This window comes from Seriola lalandi, unplaced genomic scaffold, assembly GCF_002814215.2.
Source record: "Seriola lalandi dorsalis isolate HSWRI2012SDOR001 ecotype SW California unplaced genomic scaffold, Sedor1 jcf7180002054574, whole genome shotgun sequence".
Classification (NCBI taxonomy): Eukaryota; Metazoa; Chordata; class Actinopteri; order Carangiformes; family Carangidae; genus Seriola; species Seriola lalandi.
Window position 1 is genome coordinate 1 of NW_019525127.1, and position 21,113 is coordinate 21,113.

Below are 21,113 nucleotides of genomic sequence, written 5' to 3' on the forward strand. Positions count from 1 at the left end.
ATAGTAAGGCATAAAAAGTCATAAAAACGACATAGTATAGTAAGTCATAAAAAGGCATAAAAACGACATAGTATAGTAAGGCATAAAAAGTCACAGTATAGTAAGTCATAAAGAGTCATAGTATAGTAAGGCTTGAAAAGTCATAAAAACGTCATAGTATAATAAGGCATAATAAGTCATGAAAAACCATCATAGTATAGTAAGGCATAAAAAGTCATAAAAATGTAATAGTATAGTAAGGCATAAAAAGTCATAAAAACGACATAGTATAGCAAGGCATAAAAAGTCATAAAAATGACATAGTATAGTAATGCATAAACAGTCATAGTATAGTAAGGCATGAAAAGTCATAAAAACGTCATAGTATAACAAGGCATAAAAAGTCATAAAAATGACATAGTATAGTAAGTCATAAAAAGTCATAAAAACGACATAGTATAGTAAGGCATAAAAAGTCATAGTATAGTAAGGCATAAAAAGTCATAAAAACGTCATAGTATAGTAAGGCATAAAAAGTCATAAAAACGACATAGATAATAAGTCATAAAAAGGCATAAAAACGACATAGTATAGTAAGGCATAAAAAGTCAAAAAAACGTCATAGTATAGTAAGGCATAAAAAGTCATAAAAATGAAATGGTATAGTAAGCCATAAAAAGTCACAGTATAGTAAGTCATAAAAAGTCATAAAAACATAATAGTATAGTAAGGCATAAAAACGTCATAGTATAATAAGGCATAAAAAGTCAAAAAAACGTCATAGTATAGTAAGGCATAAAAAGTCATAAAAATGAAATGGTATAGTAAGCCATAAAAAGTCACAGTATAGTAAGTCATAAAAAGTCATAAAAACATAATAGTATAGTAAGGCATAAAAACGTCATAGTATATTAAGGCATGAATAAGGCATAAAAAGTCATAGTATAGTAAGGCATAAAAAGTCATAAAAACGACATAGTATAGTAAGTCATAAAAAGGCATTAAAACGACAGTATAGTAAGGCATAAAAAGTCAAAAAAAACGTCATAGTATAGTAAGGCATAAAAAGTCATAAAAACGTCATAGTATAATAAGTCATAAAAAGTCATAAAAACGTCATAGTATAATAAGTCATAAAAAGTCATAAAAACGACATAGGATAGTAAGGCATAAAAAGTCACAGTATAGTAAGTCATAAAGAGTCATAGTATAGTAAGGCATGAAAAGTCATAAAAAATAGTAAGGCATAAAAAGTCTTAAAAAACGACAGTATAGTAAGGCATAAAAAGTCATAATATAGTAAGTCATAAAAAGTCATAAAAACAACATAGTAAAGTAAGGCATAAAAAGTCATAGTATAGTAAGGCATAAAACGTCATAGTATAGTAAGGCATAAAAAGTCATAAAAATGACATAGTATAGTAAGGCATAAAAAGTCATAGTATAGTAAGGCATAAAAAGTCAAAAAAACCCATCACAGTATAGTAAGGCATAAAAAGTCATAAAAACGTAATAGTATAGTAAGGCATAAAAACGTCATAGTATAATAAGGCATAAAAAGTCATAAAAACGTCATAGTATAATAAGTCATAAAAAGTCATAAAAACGACATAGGATAATAAGCCATAAAAAGTCATAAAAACGACATAGGATAGCAAGGCATAAAAAGTAACTAAAATGACATAGTATAGTAAGGCATAAAAAGTCACAGTATAGTAAGTCATATATAAAAAGTAATAAAAACGTCATAGTATAGTAAGGCATAAAAAGTCATAGTATAGTAAGGCATAAAAAGTCATAAAAACGACATAGTATAGTAAGTCATAAAAAGGCATAAAAACGACATAGTATAGTAAGGCATAAAAAGTCACAGTATAGTAAGTCATAAAGAGTCATAATATAGTAAGGCTTGAAAAGTCATAAAAACGTCATAGTATAATAAGGCATAATAAGTCATGAAAAAACATCATAGTATAGTAAGGCATAAAAAGTCATAAAAACGACAAAGTATGGTAAGGCATAAAAAGTCATAGTATAGTAAGTCATAAAAAGTCATAAAAACGACATAGTATAGCAAGGCATGAATAGTCATAAAAACGTCATAGTATAATAAGGCATAAAAAGTCATAAAAATGTCATAGTATAGTAAGTCATAAAAAGTCATAGTATAGCAAGGCATAAAAAGTAACTAAAATGACATAGTATAGTAAAGCATAAAAAGTCATAGTATAGTAAGGCATAAAAAGTCATAGAAACGTCATAGTATAGTAAGGCATAAAAAGTCATAAAAATGAAATGGTATAGTAAGCCATAAAAAGTCACAGTATAGTAAGTCATAAAAAGTCATAAAAACGTAATAGTATAGTAAGGCATAAAAACGTCATAGTATAATAAGGCATAAAAAGTCATAAAAATGTCATAGTATAGTAAGTCATAAAAAGTCATAGTATAGTAAGGAATAAAAAGTCATAAAAATGAAATAGTATAGTAAGGCATAAAAAGGCATAAAAGGTCACAGTATAGTAAGGCATAAAAAGTCATAAAAACGTCCTAGTATAGTAAATCATAAAAAGTTATAGTATAGTAAGGCATAAAAAGTCATAGTATATTAAAGCATAAAAAGTCATAAAAAGTCATAAAAACATCATAGTATGGTAAGGCATAAAAAGTCATAGTATAGTAAGGCATAAAAAGTCATAGTATAGCAAGGCATAAAAAGTCATAAAAACATCATAGTATATTAAGTCATAAAAAGTCATAAAAACATCATAGTATAGTAAGTCATAAAAAGTCATAAAAACGACATAGTATAGTAAGGCATGAAAAGTCATAATATAGTAAGGCATAAAAAGTCTTAAAAGACGACAGTATAGTAAGGCATAAAAAGTCATAATATAGTAAGTCATAAAAAGTCATAAAAACAACATAGTAAAGTAAGGCATAAAAATTCATAGTATAGTAAGACATAAAAGGTCATAGTATAGTAAGGCATGAAAAGTCATAAAAACGTCATAGTATAGTAAGGCATAAGAAGTCATAGTATAGTAAGGCATAAAAAGTCATAAAAACGACACAGTATAGTAAGGCATAAAAAGTCATAAAAACGACAAAGTATGGTAAGGCATAAAAAGTCATAGTATAGTAAGTCATAAAAAGTCATAAAAACGACATAGTCTAGTAAGGCATAAAAAGTCATAGTATAGTAAGGCATGAAAATTCACAAAAACGTCATAGTATAGCAAGGCATAAAAAGTCATAAAAAGTCATTGTCTAGTAAGGCATAAAAAGTCACAGTATAGTAAGTCAAAAAAGAGTCATAAAAATGACATAATATAGTAAGACATAAGAAGTCATAGCATAGTAAGGCATGAAAAGTCATAAAAACGTCATAGTATAATAAGGCATAAAAAGTCATAAAAACATCATAGTATAGTAAGGCATAAAAAGTCATAGTATAGTAAGGCATAAAAAGTCATAAAAACGACATAGTATAGCAAGGCATAAAAAGTCATAAAAACGACAAAGTATGGTAAGGCATAAAAAGTCATAGTATAGTAAGTCATAAAAAGTTATAAACACGACATAGTATAGTAAGCCATAAAAAGTCATAAAAATGACATAGTATATTAAGGCATAAAAAGTCATAGTATAGCAAGGCATAAAAAGTCATAAATAGTAATAGTATAGTAAGGCATATAAAGTCACAGTATAGTAAGTCAAAAAAAGAGTCATAGTGTAGTAAGGCATGAAAAGTCATAAAAACGTCATAGTATAATAAGGCATAAAAAGTCATAAAAACATCATAGTATAGTAAGGCATAAAAAGTCATAGTATAGTAAGGCATAAAAAGTCATAAAAATGACATAATATAGTAAGACATAAGAAGTCATAGCATAGTAAGGCATGAAAAGTCATAAAAACGTCATAGTATAATAAGGCATAAAAAGTCATAAAAATGACATAGTATAGTAAGGCATAAAAAGTCATAAAAACATCATAGTATAGTAAAGCATAAAAAGTCATAAAAATGACAAAGTATGGTAAGGCATAAAAAGTCATAGTATAGTAAGTCATAAAAAGTCATAAAAACGACATAGTATACTAAGCCATAAAAAGTCATAAAAATGACAGTATTCTAAGGCATAAAAAGTCATAGTATAGTAAGGCATAAAAAGTCATAAAAACGACAAAGTATGGTAAGGCATAAAAAGTCATAGTATAGTAAGTCATAAAAAGTCATAAAAACGACATAGTATAGCAAGGCATAAAAAGTCATAAAAAGTAATAGTATAGCAAGGCATAAAAAGTCATAAAAAGTAATAGTATAGTAAGCCATAAAAAGTCATAAAAATGACATAGTATACTAAGGCATAAAGAGTCATAGTATAGTAAGGCATGAATAGTCATAAAAAAGTCATAGTATAATAAGGCATAAAAAGTCATAAAAATGACATAGTATAGCAAGGCATAAAAAGTAATTAAAATGATATAGTACAGTAAGGCATAAAAAGTCATAGTATAGTAAGGCATAAAATGTCATAAAAAGTCATAGTATAGTAAGGCATAAAAAGTCATAGTATAGTAAGGCATAAAAAGTCAAAAAAACGTCATAGTATAGTAAAGCATAAAAAGTCATAAAAACGTCATAGTATAGTAAGGCATAAAGAGTCATATTAACGTCATAGTATCGTAGGACATAAAAAGTCACAAAAACATCATAGTATAGTAAGGCATGAAAAGTCATAAAAACGTCATAGTATAGCAAGGCATAAAAAGTCATAAAAATGTCATAGTATAGTAATGCATAAAAATGTCATAGAATGGAATGATCGAACATGATCTCACTCCTGACATCGTGTGAATGAGTTCACTCGGATATTGGTAGGGACAATTCTGTCCTCCCAAAATATTGGTAGGGACAAGTCCCGCTGTCCATTTGCAAACCTATGCAGTTGATTGTAATCAAGTACATTTACTTTTACTTTCATGTACTGAAATTAATCCAATAAAATATGTCTAACTCCATAAAACATGAACTTTTATTTACTGCTGACAGGTGTTTGAAATAATTTTTCATTATTTATTATACACATCCTCTAGATTTGAAAAAGTAGACAAAATATTAAATCATGTCTGCATTTTGATATTTAATATCACACATTAAAAGTTCCCTAAATTAACATTATTTAGACCATCAATCTGCTTTTTTTGCCTCATGTCCGGTTCCATGGAGCCTGACAGGACAAATGTGTCATTATAAGGTGGTGAAGCTCGATGCTGGTCGGAGCCTCTGCTGTACACTTTGTCCAGCGACCCAGGCAAGAAGAGGCTTTAAAAAGGTCTTCTGGCAACTGAGCTTACAGCTCTGTGGTGCCCCCTGGCGGCAAACCAACCACCCTGCTCCCACGGAGGACACTTTAAGAGCAGACGCTCTCTGCCAGTTTGAATCAAGAGGAATAATTACAACGACCAGTAACTCTACCCATGTAGGCTACACATTGGCATGACAGTATTATTTTAGAAGTCTTATAGTCATTGTCACGTCATCCATTTCTGCTGTTGAGGCGACCAGCTGATGGTATTAGCTGGTTCCATTATGCAACTGAAAGTCACATGACACGATTTCACCATTTTGATCAATGTTTCCCTTACAGCTGCAAAAAGCTAAAATACTTTCTAATGTACAAAGATGTCAGAACTACAACTGCAGAAAAACAAAACGAGAAACTGAGTGAGAATCTAAACAAGTTTTAATTTTTATTTGCAGTTTCACTGTTCAATCACAGAAAATGTATTTCTCTCACACCCAGCAAAAAGAAAACCACAGAAGAAATGCCCACATTCATACTGTATTTAAAAGCAACTGCATACAATTATCAGGCAACTTTAACCATAATTTAGAAGGTTAGTTTACCCAAATAAGATTGGCAACAGACTGAAGACTAAAGACAAAAATGATTGCACACTTCAACCTTCAGTATGATAAAATACACACACTGAGTTAAATAAACCCAATTCAGATACACTGATAGTTTTGAATAAGTGCAGCAAAACCTGGTGGTTTTCTGCAGGTTGTTATTTTTCTGCATAGTTAGAATATATTAAAGGAGATTTAGGAAAATGATGCAGAGCACAAACTCTATCAATTGGAGGATAACTTAAGCATTAAACTGTACTCCTCCCCTGCTTTTAATGTTTATACAGAACTCTGTGCGGCCATGTTGACCTCTGACTCCCTGTGAAAAATAATAATCACTCAAGCTTAAATACAGACTTGGCTCTGGTGTGTGTGGGGAGTTATGATCACGTACATCCCGAAGCATCATTTCAAACATTTTTTAACACTTCCTCAGCCCATCATCTCCTTTTCTCCGAGTGATTTTCTTAGCTTCATCATCACTTTCTCATCTGCAGCCTCCTTGTAACTTCCCGTCCTCCTCCAGTGCAGAGATCAGTTCATGGTGCCTGCCATTTTGTCATTGCAACTGTTCCCTTTTACCTTTCATCAGTGCGGGATAGAAAAGCTAAAGTGGGAGAGTAGGCAGTGGGAAGAATACATCTTTGCCTTGAACCAAACATCGTGGACGATAAAAGATTACTCCTTTGATCTGTTGATCCTTTGAGGTTGCCAAGTGAAGTGTCGTGTGTGCAGACATTTATATGAACAGTATTTCCGGCTCTGACACGGCACAGTAGAGCATGAAGCCCATCTGGTCCACCTGGTCCTCTGACAAGCCGCTCAGCAGATTGACAGCTGGTTTGAAGTAACTGTGTAACGCCCCTTGCTCGAGGTAGCCAATCAGCTCCGTGATACACTGCTGGAATCTTACATCCAGGCTGATCTCGGACCAGTCGCTCTCACTGTCACTGAGGTGCAGGATGAGATTGGCCAGCGGGGCAGCTTTGAGTGGTCGCAGGGCAGGGTTCAGTCTGCACACCGCCTTCAGGATTTTAAGCGTGTGTCTGCGGTATCCATCGTCAGCGGCGTCGAGTTGAGCTAGGCGCTGAGTTTCCCATGGGTAGAGCGACAGGTGCCAGGCGTTGACCCAGGGAGAGGTGAGCTCAGGCTGAGCAGTCAGAGCCACGTCCCCCTGCCTCAGCAGAGGCAACATGGAGATGAACAGGGGTTGGTCACTGCTCTCTGCTCCCTCTCTTTCATCTCGAGGCCTAAAGAATTAAAACAGAAAGGTCCATTAGAAAGGACAAGCACATCAAGTTTAACAGACAGATCATATGGATTTACAACATTGGTTGGGCAATACTTGATTGTTTATTAAACTATGATCATTGAGTCTTTTGTCCAAATTAATTGGTTCAAATAAATGAAAAGAAGTTTTTATTTAAACAAGTTTTTCTTTTTTTTGTTGTTGAAGAATTAACATTTTTATGTGATTGTATTCATTTTTATTATTATTATTATTATTATTAATAATAATCATATTCATGACATTGTTTTTAATCACATTGCCCAGCCTTTGAACCATATTAAAGGGGAACAAAGACTTTCTTTTAGCATCCTCAATATGCAGGGCATTCACAATTATTTGGCTTTAGAACTTTTTACATGCAAGACAGTGGGAAGGCTGTTGTATGAACAAAAATAGGATTTTATATTTTTATTTGCTTACCAGTGAAACTTGGCCTCTTTTTCATTACTTCTGGTAAGTTTTAAGACCTGTAGTATTTGTACTTTGTATCAAGAAATTAGTTTCAACACTAAAATTCAGGTTATAATATTTTCCAGTGTTAGCTGGTGTTTTAACTCATGAAAAGCAGGTGTAGCTCATTTCACAACATTGAAAACAGCAGAGCATTATTCCAGCAGACGCACACACCGGATCTCCAGTCTCAGGTCCGGTCCTCCCAGTACAGGTCTGACGAGACAGTCGATAGTGCTGCTGATTGACGGCCAGTTTATAGTTTCCATGACAGCCTTATTAAACATGCTCACAACAGCTTCTGCAGACAGGTAACCACCCACCAGGTACCTACAAGACACAAAGAGAGACTGCTTTTAGAGAATGGCTGTATTTTCAGTCATTATCATGTTTCTGCTTCATACCTTCAGCCGTGATGCCCGGAAACCTCAAAATACAAAATCTATTACTGTTGCTTCAATATAATGTGCAAAGGCTGCTGTAAAAGGTTTGGGTAGTATCACCCTTTACATTTACTCATTTAGCAGAAGCGTCTATCCAAAGTGACTTACAAGTGATGGACAACACTCAACCTTTAGTAGAGTATGAGACCTTGAAGTAAGCACTATGTACTAAATCTGTTCAATAAGACAAAGTGCAAGGAGATCAGGTAAAGAAGTGCACAGTAAATGCACAGGAAGTGTGAATTAGGCATGTTAGGGTGTCAGAGGTATTAGGAGAGGGGGTGCTCTCAGGAGAGATGAGTCCTCAAGAGAATCCACAATCAGGGAATCACAGACAAAAACAGTCTGGACTGAGATTGCCTTGTGTGCAGGGATGGCAATGTCAGACGACATTCCTTGGAGGAACGCAGTGGTCAATGAGCAGGACAGTGACATGTTTATCGTTGTAAGATTAATATTTTTGAGTTTCTGAACTTCTGGTTGAACAGAAAAAGTCTTTTGAAGACTTTACCATCAGCTCTGTAAAGCTGTTATTTTTTTGTCATTTTACAGAATATATGATTAATCGCTTGCTGCAGCTCAACTTACAAGCATCTAAAAGTGCAGGTTGACTGCCTGCAACTCTCTTATCTGTGTGTAATCACCTGTCCCAGTAGCTCCGTCCTTTGGGGAAATATTCCACATTGACCCGTCGGACCATCCAGTGCAGTGGGTGTGTGAGCAGTGTTTGTTCTCCGGGGATGAGACTCCACAAAGAAGCTTCCAGCTTTAGCGGCACCAACAGACACGCGTGATCCGCACTGACCACCTAAACACACACAGAAACACAAACCCAGGTGGCATTCATCTTATATTTTGCTGAAGAACATCACTGAGGTGCAAGGAAACATTGTTTGAAAATGTTTTACATCCCAGAAAATAAAGTGTTTGTACCTGCAGGTCGTCCAGCAGTGAACCTCCAAGGCTCATTTCTCCCAGTGGCATGTCGGGGTGACGGCTGTGCATAAAGCCCTGGATCTCAGTGCAGATGTCCAGAGCAAGAGACTGAGCCCTCTGGACCTCATGTGGAGCTAGTGCCGCCCTTGTGTTATAGTACTGCTGCAGACGCTCCTACACACAGTTTATACAGTTTTCCAATGAGACAGAGCATGAGAAGTCAGTCACTGTTCAGATAGACTTGTACTATACTAGATTCATGGATGTGCATCATTCAGAGAGGCACAGAAACAGTACTGCTAAAAGAACAACTCAAACATGAAGTGAACCAAATAGTTTTTACACTTCCACTGGGAATACACTCAGCTGTCTCTAGAGTAATATAACATTCAGAATCATTTTGTGCCTCTGAGGAGACTTGAGAGCAGTGACAGGATGATGTTTGGCTTGTTCATTTGCTGCAAGGAGAAAAATTAGTAACCAGCAGAGGAACAATGGTGAGTCTATACTGCTGTTAAAGAAGCATTTACAAAGGTGACAAATTGATCATAAAACAAGCGTGAGGAGCAGGGTGGTTTCTACATGACTGGAAGGAGTCTGTGTTTTCAAACCCAAAACGCTGACTCCAAAATGACTGTATAAACACTTTTATTAAAGCCTTTCCCAAGGCAAAAGTGACAGGAGCTAAGAAGCATCCGAAACAATGTACTCTGCTATAGAGGAATTTACCACTGATTCTGTGGTGGCTGTTGGGCCAATCCCAAACATTACTTGTCTTCACAGAAGCACAAGTCATTTACATCATCAAGTTCTGGCCAAGAAAAATCTAATTTTCTGCTTTGTTTCAACTGTTCCTACTCTACCCAGTTCCAGAGAAGCAGAAAAGAAAAAAATGAAGATGTGCAACTGTTCATAAAAGATACAATTTGCTTCAGCGTTCTTTAAAGGAAAATCCCATTATTTCAAATCCCATCATGTCCAGTCATGCGTTTTTTGCGACCACTCTACTAACATTTACTGAACAAGTTATTTCATGTAGCTACTACAGAAAAAAACACAACCTTTCTGCTCATGTGAATGTTCTGCACATGCACACTAGCACAAAGCTGTTTCATGCTTGTTTGATTTTCTTCCACATAATACACTGTATTTTGATTATTCAGAGCTCTTGGGGCTCTCTGCAGCCTAACCAGTGAATAACAATGCATAACCCCTAAGCAGTGTGCTTTACAAAACATGTTACACATGCATAAATGAATGAGCCAACACCGTGCAGAGCTCTTACAGCAGCTGGTAAGACTGCATGCATAATCTGTCTAACTTCAAGAGCTCAGAGCCGAATTGTCAGAGTTGTACCTGCAAACTGAGGACGCAGAGCTGGAGCCTCTTGGACTTTGACTCAGGCTTAGACACCTCCGGAGAGGACATCTGAGGTTGCTGGCACAGGTCAGCTGATTGAGACAGAGGTTAAAACAGCTGTCAAGTGGGGTTACAATGATGATTAGAATATATGCTTCAAAAAATTCTTTGGATTTGTGATATTTTTTGTGTGTCATAAGTCTGAACACTTTTGTTTGCAGAGATGTAGTCAATACCTTTCTGCTGTCTGGTTGCCTTGGCAACATGCTTCATCACCACGCCCTCTATGCCCCTCTTGATTAGTGTGGGGGAAGCTGAGACCAAACTCAACTCCTCCCAACTCTCAGCCATCTTCTGCTCCACCTTTTCATCGTCGGCTGCACGGCCCGCACGCTCTATCAACTGAACACAAACCCTCATCGTCACTGTCATGCAATCATACACGCATTGCATGACTGATAATGCACTGTCCAAGTACAGAGTGCAGCACACTGTCTTAGCCTGTAGGCAAACAAATTTAGGTTGAAGAGCCAGAAAGAAAGCACCAGCCTCAAGGAACTTCATACTGTATTTTAGTCCATTAACTACAAATTACATATTTTATATTTCTGCTGACCATTTACAAAAGTTAACACTGATTTGCTGCGGTCAGCAAGCAGCAGTATATCTCCATTCATTCCACTACAACACAAAAACCAACTTACAGAAATGTACAACGTGTTGGAGATGCTTCAGGTACTTCATTACTGTGAGCATTTTGCTACCTTCATTTTATTCGTCCACTAAAGAATCATTTTAACATACAACATTGAAACTCTTATTGTGCTGCCCACAAGACAAACAGACAAATACAGGTGATTAATTGCCTGTAGTAGTGTGGTTGTTTCCGATGCTTGTGAAGTTGGCTTAAGTTGGTTTTGGACCATTTCTTCTGTTGCTGTCCAGAATTATTGATTGCTCAGCTGACAGTGCTGTCAAGAGAGACACTCCGTGGGGCACTTTGATTTAATTACTATATTATGACCAGGATGCACACTTCATTTCTTTGATTCAGTGTGGAAATCTGAGGTTTTCACACCACAAATGGTGAACAAAGACTTGCAGGTAAAACATGGGACTTGATATTTTGGCTGCTTTAGAAGTTTAGAGTGGGACAGCTGCTCTGCAGGTGTGCAGGACTGTAGTGTACATAGCCATGTTGTGTAACCTTATCGTAGGTAAGGTCTACGTAAGAAAACACATAAGTAATAATCTTGATTGATTATCTGTAAAAATGAAAAAAAAAATCTATAGATAAGGAGAAGCAGGACCGAGAAGCATATGACAAATTAAAATAAAGAAAAATGTGCAGGAACTTTTTCTTTTTGAGTCTGATTTTTTGCAGGATCTTATATCTCCAAAACACTGATAAATTCGCCATATTCACAAGAAGAATGCATATGAACGACTCACTGATGTGGTACTAACAACCTCAAAAAACACTCACCCGTTTCACTGCCAGTGTAGCAATTCCGAGCAGGGCAGCCCCACCAACTCCCAGAACCAGCCGGGCATTAGACAGCAGGAAATCAATCACCATGGCAATGCCATCCTCCCCTCGCCTCCGACTACCCTGGAAGTTCATTGCTTCCTTTTCTTTGTGGTTAGCCTTGGGAAGAGAGAATGCATAAATTGAGGGGAGCAGAAAGTAACATAAGACATGACAGTCAGGTAGCAGTGAAATGACCTCTACCAGCAGCATACTTTATCTCTAGAAATCATGGAAGGCAAATGCACTTCTGCAAGAATGTTATAAAGTCAGAATAACTCATTAGAGAAACTGACATGGAATTTTTATTCCATTTAAAATCCAATTTACAAATTCAATAACACAATTTTCCGTGCAGCATTATTTAAAAACACATACAGACAGGTGACAAATCTGGATAAGTGGAGAAATGCAACAAAAGAAAATGCCTTATACTGGGCACAAGTTTTCATTGAACAGTTTGATTAGTGTGAAAATGATGTGAATCATTTGTTATGGCCTTCACTGTCACCTGCTCTAAACCCAGCTGAACACATACGAGGAGATTTGAATGATGAACCTTCTATTTAAAAGCAAGAAGCTCACAGGATAATTTATTCCACTTTTAAAAAGAGAGTTGGATACCATGCTGTTGGCTTGTTTCTTTTGGAAAAGGAAATTGTTCAAGTTTTAACAGCAGATATTCTGACATCATAGCAGGGAAATCACAGGTGTAATTAATATAATTGGAACGACTGTTTCAGTCCTTCTCATTAAGCATTCAGCCAAATGGAAGGCAGCCATCATTTAATGTTATTAATTACACCTGTGATTCTGTTTCAGGGCCATGTCAAAATGTCTATGGTGACAAAGGCCTATTCATAGAACAGCTGCCTGCCTGACTAGAGGGCCTTTGATGAAGGGCAGTATGAAACTGCAGCAGCGGCGTACCTTTCTGAAAACTAAAGCCTGATCTGAGCTGAAAACTGTGAACCTATTCTTTTAACTTCCTAATTTCTGCAGCAGACACAATGTGTGTGTATGTGTGATACCAGTTCTTTTATTTTTGCACAAAAGTGAATGTGTACGCTGTGCTTATCATATTTAGCTCCTGGCACCTGAGACCCAGAAATAGCCACAGGACATCTCTCCATGCCATTTCAAAAGAGTGCGTGTCAGCTCGCCTTGCCAAAGGTACAGGGTCCCAAGAATGGAGACATGGTCTATTTATAGAGCCAATACATGCCTGAGTCACACTGGATGGGTCAAATATATAACAACCTTCCTCGTCAAGTTACAGCACAACAGCACGTACAGTACTGAGGTGGCACGTTCAACATCAGAGCAGAGTTCACTTTTCTGTTTCATGTTAGTTACATTACCATCAGGGAAAAGGCAACGAACATGTGATGTTGACAGATGTTACCCAACGTTGGTTGAGCTGATTGTAGCTACAAACAGAGCAACTGATAAACATATAGATCAGTCAGTCAATAATGCTATTACCTAATATGCTATTTGTTGTTTCCAATCTGCACAATGGTGCATTTCAAGCATGTGCTGATTTAGCTCAAAATATCCCAAATATTTCAGTACAGCAGTGATTTGTGGTATCAGCAGCATCATACACTACCAGGTTGTTACTGTCAATGAGGGGACAGGCAGCCTCTCTACATGGGATAGCAATAAAGGAATCATAAATAAAAATGTTCTGTTGAGACTATATTCTTTTGTGTTTGAGGTATACTGCACTGGTGCTGAATCGATTAAATCAAAGCAAATCAAAGCAAATTTATTGTCACATTACAATTACATCAGTAAAATAGAGTGATGTTCTTGGGTCCGAGCACCAGGCAAGGCAGGTTTAACGTAATAAAATCAAAAAGAAAAAGAATATGATGAAATTTTAATATAAATTCAAAATACAGAAAAAATATTTACATGTAGCAGAATAATAGCAAGAATGATACCTGTATTCTGGTAGTGTTATGAGATTCTTAAGAACATTTTTAAGGCAAAAATATAAAAAATCTGGTGTTAGCTTCTCAGATTAGAGACTTTGCTGCTTTTCATCATCATAATACTGTGTTAACTACGTTTATTTTTAGGCATTGGACTTTTGTGCAAACAACACAAGAACTGTGTTGACCTCACCTTGGGCCCTGGGAAGTTTTCATGGGTAGTTATTTTACTATTTTTTGACTTTATGACTATGATTACTGACCAAAGGTGGTAGCACTGCGACACAACAACAAGGTCCTACTGAGACCTCAAACATAGGTATTTTTCAACTTATCTTGCAATATAAAAACATGTCATCTTCCTGACTGGACTGCTGCCATGCCAAGCTCCACAGATATATCTTAACATTCACCTGCTAACTATTTCCCTTGTGATGGTAACGCCTCCTCTCCTGTATTTCCATAGAGACTACAGCCTACAGATGTAAGGCCAGGGATAAGTAACATGACAGTTAATGACGTAACACAACAGATGTGCATACAGCTAACCAACATGACCAGTCTGGCAAATTTCATGTCAGGTATTTTAAGCATGAAGAGCAGCAGCTTCGGCAGTAAACAGATGAACAGCTGCCAGCACTTGCGAGCAGCTAACGTCAGTTAGTGAAGCTGTCCAGCTAGTTAGTTAGCTACATTAGCAGTCAGCTATATCTTCACTCTGCTGTTAAATATACTTACCACACAGTGCGGAGAGAAGTATAGTAGTCTGACCCCAAACCATTAGCGTTTGTTTAAATACGTCTTTCGATCCTTTTTTTTTTTTTTTATCAACAAAGCGTACTATCTGTCGCTCTCTGCCATAGGTTAAATATAACTCAGCCAGCTAGCTAACAGCTGCTGTTTTCTTCTTCGTCCTATTAATTGCGGTTGGCACTCAATGTTAAAGCGCAGCAGCGCCCCCAGCTACTATTTTTTTTCCAGATAAAGAAAGTTTCCAAATAAAGTTTCCTGGAATGAACCATGCAGTTGCTAATCACAGAAAAAATAGAGGCAAAGTCTGAGGCTGTCGTGTTGAGTTTATTATTGGCTTCAAAGTGAATTTCCAAAGCAGAATTACGGAATAGAACATTTAATACTCATTCATTTATCACTGGAAACTTTATTTCTCATTTATGCTGAATTGTATGTTTTTTTTGTTGCATGTATAGCCCATCTGCTGTCCTCTGAATAACAGTCTCAAGGTTGTGCTAGCTTAGCTTTTTCTTTTTCACTTTTTTCATTTGTCATATAAAACATCTTTGAGTATATCAAAATAAAAGATGTATTATCTGTGGGGAAACTCCATCTGCTGGTGAAGATCATACAGTGTGACCGAAAGCTGTGTGTGTGTGTGTTTGTGTATGTGTGTGTGTGTGTTGTTGTTGTTTGTTTTTTGTTTTTTTTCAACTATTGTTTCCATGGTCAATAATAAACTATGAACTGCTACCACAGGAGCCCTTTTCCAAACATGCTGCCAATAAGATTGCCAGTCTCTTTATATTATTTTTCTTCTTACATAGCCAGGACCCAAGATATTATAATAGTTCAATGGGTAAAGCCAAATCTATCTATATTAAATATTTTATTATTGTTTAATTCAAGACTCAAGCTAAATAATGTCTTCAATATGAAAAAATGAATAGTAACGTGAAAGGGTTCTGTCCCTCCCCTTTATTTATTTCCATTATATTGACTGTTTATTGTAAAATTGTAAAATTTAAAATTAAACTCTGACATTTATACACTTTCTTTCTGATGACTTTGATTGGGCAATTGAAAATATTTTTAAAAAGACAACAGAATATACAAACTAATATACCACTGAGGGAATATCAGAACATTTAATAGCAAAGATCCCAACACAAACTGTATTCTCCACTCTTGTGGAAATTTAATAATACGATCCAAGAAACTTATTGATGGAACGTGCTGTAGTGAAGATAAATTCATCAATGAAAGAACAATTCTGTAGGTAGAAACTGTCCATGTGGATGAAAACCTGAGTGACACTGCTGTACTGCAAGTTCAGCAACTGCTCAAAATGGTTTGACAAAATATTTAGAGTTTATTTTGGGTCTCTGTTAAAAAAAAAAAAAAAAAATTCAACTGTTAGAAAATACATGAAAACATTTTTTCACTCAGTGAAGTGTTTCTAAGCTGAGGCCATTGATTTGTGAAATCTGTGATCAATTTGGAGATCCAGGGGACTCAACGCCAGACAGAAAACCTGCAACATACCAGAGATAATATACAGTATATACTGCATTTGTTGCAGATATATTCTTGGTTATGGCCAGCTTGACACATTTTATAAACAAACTTGAACATTTCTTTATGGGAAATAATATTGTAATTGTGAACTTAAAGCATAACATACAACAAACCTGACACTGCTTAGTCTTTTAAAACAGGTTATAAAATGTGTCCACTTAATGTCATGTCTTACACACCATCTAAATAAGCTATACTGGTCAGGTGAAGCCATTGCATTTATAAGCAATTGATGGAGCAACATTTGTGGCTTTCGGCAATAAAAGAAACACTGATGTGTTGTTCCTGTGCCTAATCCTTAAATAGCAAGCTTAGTAGATGGATAACTGCTTTAATGAATGGCAAATCAACTCTGTAGAGACAATTTCAGCTTTATTCCAATAGGCCAGCACCATTTGAGTCAAAAATGTGACCACTGAAACCCATTAAACCACTTAATGTGCCACCACTGCCCACAAAGTCAGTGTACCATTCTCTGTCAGAAGAGCTCCAGTGTTTGGCTCTTGCAGACCATTACTTTTAACTTTAAGATGTTCAAGTTCACAACAGTAGCAGAGCTTCAGAAAACCATGAACACCACTCTGTTTTTAGAAAGTTATTTCTCCTCTGAACAGAGGTTATTTTTGTTCATGTGCGACTCTAGACAAACCTAGTAGTCAGCTAATGAGTACCTCTGACTGGTAGCAAGAAACAAATTTATCTGTGTTTACACAGCAAACCACAAGGACAAATACATCTGGAAATTGAATTTCTTCCTAGTCACATGTTTAGACCAAAGTTAAACAAGACATAACAGGGTTGTTTTTACCCAAATTAAGTTCTGACTGACCCAAATATCACCCAATGTGAATGAGGAAAATTAAATTTAATAGAGAACAGCAATAACATGGTGTGTCACTATATAAGGTCAAGGAACTTCAGCCTGAAACAAGAGTGTAACACAAGGCCTGAGTACTTCATCACTCCATACAGCATCAGTTTAGTTGATACACCATATTGTGACCTTCACCAAGAGGAGCTACGTGGCTGAATCAAATCATAACACAGAAAGCATGATTGGACATCCGCCGGTTGTTGCAACTTAAATTGCAACAGAGAGGCTGAAGTGAACAAACAGCAAAGATCTGGGATGGCACAGTAAAATATGGATCAAAAATGTAGGTGCAACAAAAAAATAAAAGGTTTCATTCTGCATAAAAGTTCCCCCAATCAAAGACTATACAAACGTATTGTACATTATAACAAGTTAGATTACAGCTCAGGTTTTCTTTTGTACAAGTCCATACGTACATCTTCCTTTTAGCTCTTAAGGTCTGTACATCTTGGTTACAAAAAATACATGCCATTTTGAAGTATCTATGAACATGGAAACAAAAAATGTTTAATTTAAGGTAACTGAACAGTTTAACAACAGACTCTAACTGTAGTAAGTAACTTGAGGTTCTATAATGTGCAGCAGAGACTCCAGCTTCATCTGCCAAAAACAAATATACACTCAAACTGATCCAGACTCAAATCAAAATGCAGACGGCATGATGACTGTGCTCCTTGTGCCACACAGAAACTGGAGCGAGAAAATGATGTCTGATCAAAGAATGTTACAAGACTGAAATACATAAAAGAACGAGTATATCTATATGTGTACATGTGTGAGTGAGTAGTGCTCAATGACGTCTCATTTTGACTTTGCGTCCTGAACTCTCCCGGTGTTTGTCGTAGTCCTGACCACGCCTCCAGTAGTTCTCTGAGCTGCCGCTGTGACGACGATGACGGGAGAGTGAAGGATGTCTGTTCTCCTCTTTATCCATCTCCAGAACCCTCGGCCTGGTGGAGGGGAGAGAGACATCAAGTCAGATTTGGATCATCACTTATCACATGTCGACTGTACGCTGCTTCACTATTTTGTTGTTGGTAATGTTAATTATGGTCATGGTCACTCGCTCTCAGTTAATGTTAATTAGTCTGGGGAGCAACAGAGTTGAGAACAGTGGGTTATGTTAACTTCAAAGTAAACATTTAAAATGAGGTTTCAGCTTTTGAGGATTTATTTCGCGTCACATTCGTTGATTTTACGTGGACTACCTCGGTGGTGGTAATTTGGAAAACAGAAAAGACCGCAGCCACACATGTTTTTGTTACTTTACAGCTGCCTGATGTCATTTTTTCCGATCCTATAAGTTGCTAAGAGGATTTCCCACCATCCACTGAGTTTTTATTTTCACCTTCTTCCCGCAACAAATTTCATGGACGGATCTGTGACTGAAGCTTTAAGACAGACTCACACTGGACCATGACTTGTGGTATGTGGACTTGGATCAGGGTGACTGGTAACCAACGACTCGCTGGATCAAAACTATATTCAGGTTAACCTGGTCCAGGTAGTGTACTGTTCTACTTCTGCAGGTTTTAGCTCTGTATGTCATTATGACAAATGCCAAATGTGGATCCAAGTGATGAGTCATAACCATCGATGGAGAAAATGTGTTTTTGGAGTGTGTGTGAAGTAAGGAAAGTGCATCATTAATTAGTGGCGCATCATACTGCTGCCAGTGTTGGTGTCCTCTCTCTATTTGTTGGATATCTATCTGCTTGTGTTGAACACTTCTTAGATAAACCTAATTATCCTCAGGTTTATTCTGGACTGAGTCTGAGTGTCCTCAGTTCTCTTTTAATTCAATTTATGCACATCGGGGAGGTTTTCCATGGTTATATTTCTATTGGACAAAAAGGGTGTAACGAACGCACATCCAAAAACCCTTCCACAGGTGCTGAATTAGACAAAGGATCTGCACACTGCTGGGAGCTGTCAGTACAGTGTGTAGATCATGTGATTCTTTCCTTTAGATTTTTATTGGACCCATGAATACAGACACACTGGACTGTCTGTATGTGGTGATTTATACCTGTGAGCAGCATCAGGGTCTGCTTTACGATGAGAGCGTTTGGCTTTCAGAGGAGCGGGTCTCTCTGCAGGGGAAGAGCTTAAAGGGCTGTCAGAGTCCAGTCGAGGAGCATCGGGTCTTGTCCTGCCAAACAAGGGAGGGACCACAAATGGAAACAAGTGGATTGGTAAAAGACTTTATAAAACAGCCATATCTTTAAGATTACAGTATGCTGACTCACTTTCTAAGGATGATGACGGCACGCCGTTCCTTGATGTCTTGGGGCCGGATACAATGGGTGATGTCATCTGCAGCGTAGCCACTGAGTGAGAGAGAGAGAGAGAGAGAGAAAGAAAGCTTTTAATGACAAGAACTTCAGGCCTAAGCTGTTGCAGAACAAACAGTAATTCAATCAGTGCATGAGAGCGAGCAAACAGTCAAAATCACCTGAGCACTGTGACACTGCCTCTCCTCACAGGCAGCACAAACACTGGCTCTGACACCCGGATTGGTTTGAACTGGAAGCGGCAGCCGAAGCAGAGTGCACTGTCACTGAAGAAGGACACTGAGACAATGGGTCGTGCAAAGATGTGCAGAGGATCAACATGTGAAACAATGCAGCCACCTGGCTGATAATCATTGATGACTGCACTGTTGACAAACCCTTCTGGGATCACTCCATTAGACACCAGCCGCTTGATCACTAGCTCATGCACCCAGCTCGGGATCTCGTCCACCTCTCCTTTCCGGTACAACCTCTCCTGACCCGGTCCACGCTTCTCCAGCTGGGCTCCATACGTGTACCCCTCCCCGAAGAAGTACTTGTTACGGAGGGGTGCCCTGTCTACAGTATGCTCTCGGTAAAGTCCAGCCTCTCCGTTGGCGACCACCTCGTCGATCTTCTCCTCGATGAGGGCGCACTCCTCCGGTGTGAAGATGCTCTTCTGTAGGATGCTGCTCCTCACCCGGCGGGCCTCCTGCTCCCGGAGCTCCGCGCTGTCATCGCTGTACTCACATTCATCGTCGTCGGACTCCCGATTCTTGCGCTTTCGACCTTTCCCGCTGCCGTTACTCGTCCCGTCCACGTATTTATTTTTGTACTCGTCTCTGTGTGGTGTCATGGATTTCAGCTTCTCCCTCAGGTCAGAGTATCCGCTGGCTGCCATGTCAGCCAAAACAATATGACTGGTGTAGTGCGACGTGAGCTCCTAGCAAACAGATAGCATGTATCAGCGCTGCATTTCAGCACCGGTTTTAACTGGGTCTGGTTAATGTGAACGGACCGGATGTCAAAATGATTATTTGATGGTGGATAGTGCTATCTTAAGGGACAAATCACTCTCATTCACAGCGGTGTACAGCGCACAAAAGTAGCTAACATTAGCCAAGTTGCCCCGCTGCCCTGTCTGTGCACTTAAACAGCACTCCGGTGTGAAACTTAGGAGGCTGTAGATGATATTACCGGACACTTACAAACAAGCAAAGCCGCGATAAACACTGCGTCAACACTACAACACGCTCAGCCAGCGGAGAGGCTAACGAGAGCTAGCCGAGCTGCTAGTTAGCTACACTAGCCTGGCTTGGTCTGTCCGTCGCCGCCTGGAAATACCGACAATCCACGCAGCAACATTTCACATGTCACCGCGAAATTCCAAACCTCGGTTCACCGGAGACGTTTCCACTGAGGTTTTAAGAGTCCAGGAAAAACATTGTTATCTTGGCACGAGGCTTGGTCACGGTTAGTTTACACCATCATGACCCGTCTCCAACAAAATCGCTGAAAATAAACTCGTGTAACCTGCCAGAGGTCTGCGCATGCTCAGTGGTGACCTGCCAGTTTGGGGCGGGACTATCATGTGTCCTGGGCGTCCATAGGAGGACACAAAAACCCAGTTTGGGAGTCTTGAGGGGACATGCCAGACTACTGCTAATTTTGTCCCACTAACCTCTTATTTACCTCCATAAAGTTCACACTTAAGGGCCAACGAGTTTTTCTGGTTGTGGTTATCCATATGTAATAATAATAATAATAATAATCATAATCATAATCATAAGAAATAAAATCAAGTTTTATTGTC

The 21,113-nt window shown here is 37.7% G+C and overlaps 2 protein-coding genes across 2 annotated transcripts; both read right to left on the minus strand.

Moving 5' to 3' along the window:
- Positions 1-5,711: 5,711 nt before the first annotated feature.
- On the minus strand, positions 5,712-14,786 carry mief2 (mitochondrial elongation factor 2). Its single transcript, XM_023417446.2, has 8 exons — positions 14,582-14,786; positions 11,862-12,023; positions 10,612-10,777; positions 10,373-10,467; positions 9,014-9,190; positions 8,725-8,888; positions 7,815-7,967; positions 5,712-7,146 (listed from the first exon to the last, which is right to left on the minus strand). The coding sequence occupies exons 2-8, from the start codon at positions 11,997-11,999 to the stop codon at positions 6,636-6,638; spliced, it is 1,404 nt and encodes a 467-aa protein (XP_023273214.1). The 5' UTR covers positions 12,000-12,023; positions 14,582-14,786; the 3' UTR covers positions 5,712-6,635.
- Positions 14,787-16,508: 1,722 nt separating this feature from the next.
- alkbh5 (alkB homolog 5, RNA demethylase) lies at positions 16,509-20,844 on the minus strand. Its single transcript, XM_023417425.2, has 4 exons — positions 19,483-20,844; positions 19,277-19,357; positions 19,057-19,179; positions 16,509-17,977 (listed from the first exon to the last, which is right to left on the minus strand). The coding sequence occupies exons 1-4, from the start codon at positions 20,199-20,201 to the stop codon at positions 17,818-17,820; spliced, it is 1,083 nt and encodes a 360-aa protein (XP_023273193.1). The 5' UTR covers positions 20,202-20,844; the 3' UTR covers positions 16,509-17,817.
- Positions 20,845-21,113: the final 269 nt, after the last annotated feature.